The following is an 8,863-nucleotide window of genomic DNA, read 5'->3' as shown; positions in this document are numbered from 1 at the left end:
TGTCCTGAATCAGTCACAGGTTCAGTTCCCTTGCTCAAGAACACTTGTGTGCTATTGCTCATTGTCATCCAGTCACTCAGACAGTTGCAGTCATTTCAAAACTAATTGTCTGTACATGTTAACGGGTTTTTACTCATTATAAGAACATGTTTGTTTACAGTCTGGTGAACCAGAGCATTTCACCACACACCCACATGTCTGCGCTCGACTCCACCTCAGTTACTGCTGCTGACGTGCTGCTCTCCCCCGGTGGAGATGATCAGCATCAAAACCAAATCTCTATTTCCAACAAATACACCCATAAAAGGCTCATTTAAAAAATATTTATATATCTGATTCACATGCATAAAAATAAAAAAACATGGAGCAAGTTTGAACTTTGAGTTTTGAGGTCAAATTAATTAAAATACCATGAATTCCTGACGGAGACGTGCGTGTGAGAGCATCCAAAGTATTTCTGAAGAGGTTTTCAGGATTAGAAAAAGGGAAATTTTGAATTTGTGCAGTGGGATATGGAGAGAATGGAAGCAGGAAGGATATGAGGGGGGGTTGGGTGGGGGACTGGACTTCCCAATCCCCTTATAAGGCATTTCCCAGAGAGCAGTGGGAGTGGGGAGGAGGCCGAGCGATGCAGGATATTCTCACAGGATGTGATGGCTGGACAGAGCGATGAGGAGGGAAGGGTGAGCTGAGGGGAGCTGCTGGACTGAGCTTCTCCTGCTATCGATCTCTGAGAGAGAGAGTGTGTGTGTCTGTGTGTGTGTGTGTGAGGATGTGAAGTCAGGATGATCAGGAGGTTGTGCAGAGTTTGTCATCAACTGAGAGTGAGGTAAATGTTCAGCTTTTATAATGAGTCCTGACATGTGTTGTTGTTGTTGTTGTTGTCATACACATGCTCACAAAGTGCAGTGGTGGACAAAATACTTAGTTTCTTTATTTGAAGTAAAAATCCTGCTTTCAAATTGCAGCTTGTGTAGAAGTAGAGAAGATTTAGTATTTAAACCTGAAACATGTGATGTAGAAACAGATTTCCGTTCTGATCTCTGCATGTTCACATTGAGTCCTTTTTTTATTTTATGAAAGTAAAGCATACTTGAATGAAAAGTTTATAAAAAAGGTTTCTGGTGTTTACATTCGCAAAATGTACTTAGAGTACCGAAAGTAAAAGTACAGTTTCTACAGGAAAGCGTCTTCCCTCACTGACATCATTTGTTGATATTTTTCAATGTTGGATTGTTATTATTGATTCATGTTCGTGTTGTTCAAGATGGAAAATACATCTCAGGCGTCACCATCAAGAGAAAAGGATGAAAACATTTTTATGGATGAATTTTTATGCATTTTTTGGTTCTCAGGGTTTTGAATCAACCTGAGAGGAGAGAAGAGACCTCACTTTATAAAGTTTTACATAAGTTTTAAAACATAAACTCTTAATCTGCACCAAACCTGCAAAAAAACAATATTCTCCTCTCAATCATTATCTTTCATTTTACTGCTGAAAAATTACGTTTATCATTTATTTTAAAGTTTTATATTAACTTATTGTGATGAGCTTTGTGTTTTAAAACAAGAAGAATCAATGTTATATCCTGATTCGGTTCTAACAGAGTAATAACAAGTAAAGTGGCAGATTTTGGCAGTGGCAGAAGTGCTCGTTAAACAAACGTTTGTTTTAAACTTCCTTTATATTTATTTGTTAATTGCTGATAAATCCAGATGCTTCTCGGCCGCAGTAAATATCTGATGTTGGAATTTACCCACAAACATCACATGAGCTCAGTGTGATTGATACTTGATGCTGATAAACATCACACAAGAAAACTTTTTTTTTACTTCCGACCCCGAAATAAAGAGCTTGTGACTTCTTCTAGAATTTCTAGTTTAAAAACCTGTTTCTGTTTTTTTTTTAAATTTTCCATTTCACTACCTGTTAATCGCTGGTGTACAGTACCTGTTCTGTTTTTCCACGTGCCTCTCGCCCCACATGGGTACTTACCACCACTGTGACATCACTCCCACGTTGCCAAAAAATGAGTCAAGACAGAAAAATATCAAATTAATTTGCCTTGTCATCCTTGGTGTCGTACCAGTTCCGCAGCAGTTTACACCTTATTCAAACCAATGAGAAAAAAGCCCCTTGTGTGCATCTCTGAGCAGAACGCGCTCTACTTCCCCCTGCCTTCCCTTGTCGTGTCACATCGCCTCTCAGCCTGCTTCCTGCCCTCATGTGTGTCTCCCTGTGCTGCAGCACCATGGTCGTCCTCCAGCTGCTCGTCCCGCTGCTGGTCAGCTGCGTGGTGGCGTCCGCTGGTCCACCCCGACACCTCCCCCCCTGCCAAGTTGTAAGTAGACAACTGCACACACACACACAAAGTAGTGGTTCCACGCTCACACACACAGGGATCTGGGGCTTGAATTCAGCTTTTTATCTTTATATCTTTATATCTTTGTGTCTTTGTATCTTTATCTTCTTACTTTCCTCATATCTCCAGTTAAATATCTGCTGAACACACACACACACACACGTGGGGTTTCCTCTGATCTCAGGTCAGTTTATTTGTATGCGTTGCCAATGGTCCCCGACTCGAGGCCCCTCATCCATCAGGAGCTCGAGGCTTTTTCAGATTAACTCCAGGCAAATAGTTTATTTGACGTATGTGCAGTTTGTGTGTGTGTGTGTGTGTCTGTGTGTCTGTGTGTGTTTGTGCGCGTGTGAGACATCTTTACCTTGGACTTCCAAGTTCCAGTTCAATGTTGACATGCAAACCAGCTGCTTGTTGTAATAATAAACTGGAAATATGACACGTGTGCTTTTCCAGCGAAGAGCTTTCATGAAGTAGACAAAGGTTAATTCAACGGTTTGTAGAAGTTGTCCTCTTGAAAGATTGGATCATAATTCAGATGATTGTCGTGACTGTGACATTTTAAATGGATTCAGGTTTTTAAATCGGGGAAAACATGATCTAACTTGCAGGTGTTTTACTCGTGTATAGAATCGTGCCCCTCCACTCGCTGAATATATAAAACCATCGTCTACCAGATCTATTGTCGGAGGAGACAGTGAAGTACTACATTGAAAAAGTACCTTTAACTTTAAACTTCTCTAATTCTATAAAACACTCGAACATGTCGTCATTTGTCTAATCTCAATGTTGTGTATGTAAATTGTTTCTATGGGTCAGTTGTGTTGTTGTGCCTTTGTTTTTTGTGTCTGTGCGTGTACTTGTGCTGTGTTATTATACACACGTCTTTTTGTGATTTGTATATCAAATATGGCAGATGAAAAGTAGCCTGTTTGATTAAATTGGGATTATTACAAATAAATAAACAAAAGTGAGATAAGATTTTACTAAAAGTTTGCGTAGTTTCCCGGAGATGAACTGAAATCCAACACGTGGACCTTTGATCTTTTCCAAAAATAGCAACTGAAACTGAAACTAAATTCCCTTTTCCTTATTGTGGCTTCACCTGCGTCTATAAATATCCAGATATCAGTGAATGGTTTCAGTTTGTAATCCTCCTCCGTGTTTCTGACTCATCTCAGAAAGTCAGATTTCTATGAGGGACATTATCAAATCAAGAAATGTAAATTTACAGGATAATACACACATCTATAGCTGCGTATGTTATTTTCCAAAGTCTGCACATTACCAAAGTAATAGGAGATGACAGGAAGCGAGGGGACAGAGGTGGTTTCTGACATGTAACAACAGCCAAGCCGCCCCCCCCCCCCCCCCCCCCCCCCCGCGGCTCTCAGGTTGAGGTGGTCGTGACGAACTCTTTAAATGGACATCTAATCATCTGAGTGTTGTCTAAAAACTTTGAAATTAGTGTTTTCCCTCTTCGTTTCCTCCTCTACAGAACATTTCTTACACTATAACTCGCAGCATGTGTGTGTGTCATGACCCACTTCACACGTTGCACACACAAAGGCTTAAGTTTCAGGTTTTCCAGAGTTTTCAGGAATGTGGTTTCTCTCGACAAGCGGCTGTGAAGATGTTTCTGTTTCTCACACGAGTCACAGAGGAAAGACGGTTCGATTCTTAGCAACATACCTGATCACACTCTGAAGATATCTCTCCCCTGTGGCAGCTGTTGAATAAACGAATGCGTTGGTTTGTGGCCGGCTCGTAAACAACCATCTCCAGGATTCCACTCAGCGATGTGCTCGGGCCTGGCAGCGAGAGCAGAGACAGTTTTACGAGCTGTTTTGCGCAGGGAGGTCTCGTGGCCATGTGGTTTCAATCTTAATCTACATTTAATAAGTTCAATTAAGGGAAAATGGGCAGAAGATGACCAAAAGATGTGGAGTTTGTGGGTTTCTTCTTAAAACAATCTTTGTAATAAAAGTTTTATCAGGGTTGGAGAACCTCAGGGGATTAGGAGCGATGCCCTCGATCATTCATGGCAGTTTGGATTCATTTCGAAGGGGAGACAACATTGTAAAGGGTTTTTGTTATTAGAACAACTAACCATCATAAACCTCGGGGGACTGCAGCGCTGCCAAGAACATGCCGAGGACGCACTGACTCATAAATCGACCCTAATTTAAACATTTGTTCTGTGTTGTGTCATAGTCAGACAATCCTGGCAGGACGCCGACTTAATCAACCTGTTTGTCTTTGTTCCCAGGTCCAGATGGACGTGCTGTGCAGCGACCGGAGCCTCAGAAGTGCACCGGTCGACCTTCCCCCCGGCGTCCACCTGCTGGACCTTTCCCGTAACCAGGTGCAGAACCTCAGCCGGGAAACTCTGGCGTACCACACCGGCTTCTATCACCTGAACCTGCACGCCAACAAGATCCACTTCATCCAGCCGGGCCTCTTCAAGGACATGACGGAGCTGAAGGTTCTGGATCTGTCCAAGAATCATCTGAATGTCTTTGCTCTTTCCAAAACCAGCATCGGGCGTCTCACGGCTGTGGAGTCGCTGGATCTTTCGGGGAACGGGTTGTACACGGACATGTCAGACTACTTCCTGGACGATTCTCCGTCCCTGGCGAACCTTTCTCTGAACAGCAACAGCATCACGAAAATAGCACAAAATACCTTCAGCGGATCTTTGTCCTTGGAGAAAATCAGCCTCCACAATAACGTGATCCTGGAGATCGAGGACGGAGCGTTTGACTCGTTGCGTCATCTGACCGATCTCGATTTGTCCAAGAATTCCATCACGTGCATCACGGACTTTAATCTCTACAATTTGAAAGCGCTCAATCTGAGCATGAACAGCGTGGAGCATTTCCACAGCGCGAGCTCCGATCATCTGTTCAACCTTTTAAAACTCGACCTGAGTGAAAACAAAATGCTTTACTTTCCATTCCTCCCCAGAACCAACATGCTTCAGTATCTCGACATTTCGCGCAACCACATCCAGAGCGTCAACGTCTCGGGGAGTCCTGAGAAAACGGCAAATGTCTTTTTAACGCAACTTCAATACCTGGACATGAGTTACAACCGACTCAAATCCATACCGGAGTCATTTTTCTGCTTTATGAGATCACTTGAGGTCCTGAATATCAGCAATAACTGCATCGGCTCGTTTTCTATAACTGCAGAAGGTCTTCTACCGACAGTGAAGATTATAAATCTCAGCTTTAATTCCCTGCAGAGTCTGACATTCGGGGAAAACACTCTGCAATCGCTGGAAACACTTTTCCTACAAGGGAATGACATCACCACCCTGAACTATCACGTATTCCAAAAACTTCCAAGTATCAAATACCTGCAGCTCCAACAGAACAATCTGAAAATCTGTGACTCAGAGCCAAATCCTTTAGAACCAGAGCTGACGAACCAGAACCAGCTGGATCCTCCCGACTGTGTTTCCTTGTCCTCTGTGCGCAGCTTGCACTTCCTGTACCTCTCGGAAAACAATCTGCAGTATCTGCCTGCAAATGCTTTTGCCAACACCCCTCTGAGGTTGCTGGACTTGTCCCTGAACCCGGGCCTGGACATGGACAAAGACTCCCTCTGTGGTCTGGAGCACTCGCTGGTTCACCTCCTCCTGAGGGAAAACAACATTTCCAGTCTCCACACAGATCTGTCCCTGCTGCAGGGTCTCAAACACGTAGACCTGTCCACCAACCAGTTGACGTCCCTGCCCGTGTGGAACAAAGAGTCCTCCATCGAGTCCTTAAACCTGCAGAACAACAACCTGGTCACGCTGGAGAGCAGCACCATGGTCGCTCTGGAGCACTCGCTGAAAACCCTCTACATGGGCTCCAACCCCCTGAACTGCTGCAGCAACCTCGACTTCCTCAACATGGTCCAGCGCTCGGCCGTGGTCGTCCCCGACATCGAGACAGTGACCTGTGTCCACGAGGACTTTTCAGAGCCGGTCAACATCGAGAAGCTGACCGAGGGGATGTGCCAGGCGTCGGGCAAAACCATGTACATCGTAGTCGGGGTGCTGGCGTTGATAGTCGTGATGATCGCGGTGGCACTTCTCGTTCAACAGAGCCAATCGAGGAAAAGAAAGCGCATCATAAGATTCAGAGCGTAAAACATGAAGGAACAAAACGGGACCTAGAAGAAAGACAACCAGACACAAGTTGGACAGATGAACCTTGTGTCTGTGGCGTCTCCCGATGGACAAGTTGAAGGCTTGACTTGGGTTAAACCATTTCAGGATTTGGGCAACGTTGAAAAAGGTGAATTGGGTAAAAACCACAATCATTCGCTGATGGGCTGAAACAACTTGTGCCTTGATATCCTGAGAAAACTGTCAAATGAAGAAACTATTAAATCCAGAACCTCTTGTGGAAAATATGTTCACTTTGACTTTCTGAAGAGAAGTTTGGACTTTTTGGATGAACTTCTAAATCTCAGAGTTTCTTAGAACCACGTCTTTGTTGTAAATGTGATGCTACAACTAGCTGCAAGTTAGCTTAGCTTAGCATATGAGATTAGTAACGGGGATACAGTTAACCTGGCTAACTTCCACCGCACCTCAAACTCATGACGTCCATTTTTAAATACAAGACAAGCTTTGGTTTTTAGAGGAGTTCTCTTGAAAACTATCTGAGGCTCGTTGAGAAAATATTTTCGATGTTTTTAGAAAAAGACGTATTAAATAATGAGCTTTAAAAGTCGAGTTAACTTCGAGGACTTTGTGACCTGAGAACCAAACCAGCTAAACTAACTGTTCCCCTGTTTCCAGTCCGTGTTGCTACTGTACTGAATGATGATATTTAGCTTAAAGCTAAAACTAAAGTAAACAACACTATGAAACAAAAATCCTCTTTATTGTTGGACGATGTCGATGAAGAAGTTTTATTTTTTATTTTCAAACCCGTCCAAGCCGTCCTTCAACCTTTCATGTAGTTTGCACTTTATATATTTTTTCTACTTGTGTGACGTGTATCTTGTTTTATTACAAACGACACTAAGAAATGAATATGACTAGAAGTCCAACCGGAGCATATGTTTAAATAATTTATTTTTTTAGTGCTTTCTGAACTGATCCCAGGTCTGTGATGCTCCTCAATGATTCTTTTGACATTTAAATATTAACTACAGGTTAAAGCTGCCAACAAACACTGAAATATCAAAAAACTGTGATACTCTGAAGTACAATATTATAGAGTCATGAGTAAAAGAATGAATATAAACAGTCACACTGGGATCCACAGATTCATATGTGCTTTGTTACTGTGCTAAAGACATTTTCTACATTTCAACATTGTGTGAGAAAGTATTTGGACAAAGTCTGTGTGTTGCCTGGTTTCCTTTCAATAGATATTCATTATTGTAATATTGTGGAAATATTGTACTTTCTTGGTTTGAGTGAAACCAGCTTTGTGTCTGTGAGATGAATCTGTAGCGACTCCACGAACACTCGCCTCACTCTGTCCGAAGGAAACAAAATCCTCATTAACTCACTAATTAACACATTGAACTGTTTGATGGAGGATTGTGAGGAAAGAATTCAATGAAATGATATTAAACTGAATGTACTTTTCTAATCGCCTCTTGATTGTTGACATTATTTTATCTGTATTCTCTTCCACTTTGTGATGAAGCAACATCGGGGATGTGTTACATCGCTAATATAGTACTTGACAAATCATTAAATCAAACTTATTAGACAATTTATTAGATTGATGAAATAGTTTATAAGACATTAAATAGAACAATACGGTTTAGAGATTCTTAGCTTTTTAGCTTACTGGACCATTTATCTGAAATCTAAATCAAAATCCCCAAATACTGCAATGACATAAAACATTTCACATCTAAGACCAGACATTAGCATAAAAAAGAAAATATTTTAAATTAAACTTCTCAGTCATTGACAGAAGATAGAAAGAAAAGATTAAGTTAGTTTGTTGATCAACAGAATATTGAGTTTGGAAGTTTGATTAACTTTTATTTAAGCCAAAAGAAACATTTGGCTTTGTCGTCTCTTATTGTGAAAACCACTGACTTTAACTTTTGATTAGCTCGACAAATAGTTGGAAAGATGAGTCACCTGAACTTTGTACATTTTTACCAAGAAATACAAGCTAAATGTTATATTTCATCACAGTTTGTGACGCTTGAACATTATTATTCTTTAAGCTCATTAGCTGCACAGAGGAAACCGCAGTTTCCTGTTGTAGTTCCACTTTAACACTTTATAACGGTGCGTTTGAGTGGAGCCTGTGAAGTGGGAAATTTCTGAACTTACCACCGTCAACTTTCACTTTTGCCACTTGATAAATAAAAAATATTCCAGGTTAATGACAATTAAACCTGAGCAACTTCCCCTCATTGCTCTCAGTGTGTAAATATGTCCTCCATCGTAAACAGAGCTGCTCACATACAAAGTTGACACGTGACTTCTGTTATTTAACCTTTAGAGCAGCTCTGAACAGGTACAG

The 8,863-nt window shown here is 41.6% G+C and overlaps 1 protein-coding gene across 1 annotated transcript; it reads left to right on the top strand.

Moving 5' to 3' along the window:
* The first annotated feature begins 593 nt into the window (after positions 1-593).
* lrrc32 (leucine rich repeat containing 32) lies at positions 594-7,966 on the top strand. Its single transcript, XM_053441333.1, has 3 exons — positions 594-829; positions 2,249-2,342; positions 4,633-7,966. Exons 1-3 carry the CDS (start codon positions 786-788, stop codon positions 6,502-6,504), a joined length of 2,010 nt encoding a protein of 669 aa, XP_053297308.1. The 5' UTR covers positions 594-785; the 3' UTR covers positions 6,505-7,966.
* Positions 7,967-8,863: the final 897 nt, after the last annotated feature.

Source organism: Pleuronectes platessa, chromosome 15 (assembly GCF_947347685.1).
Source record: "Pleuronectes platessa chromosome 15, fPlePla1.1, whole genome shotgun sequence".
Taxonomy (NCBI): Eukaryota; Metazoa; Chordata; class Actinopteri; order Pleuronectiformes; family Pleuronectidae; genus Pleuronectes; species Pleuronectes platessa.
Note: the sequence above shows the minus strand (reverse complement) of the source record. Positions and strands in the feature narration are given on the sequence as shown.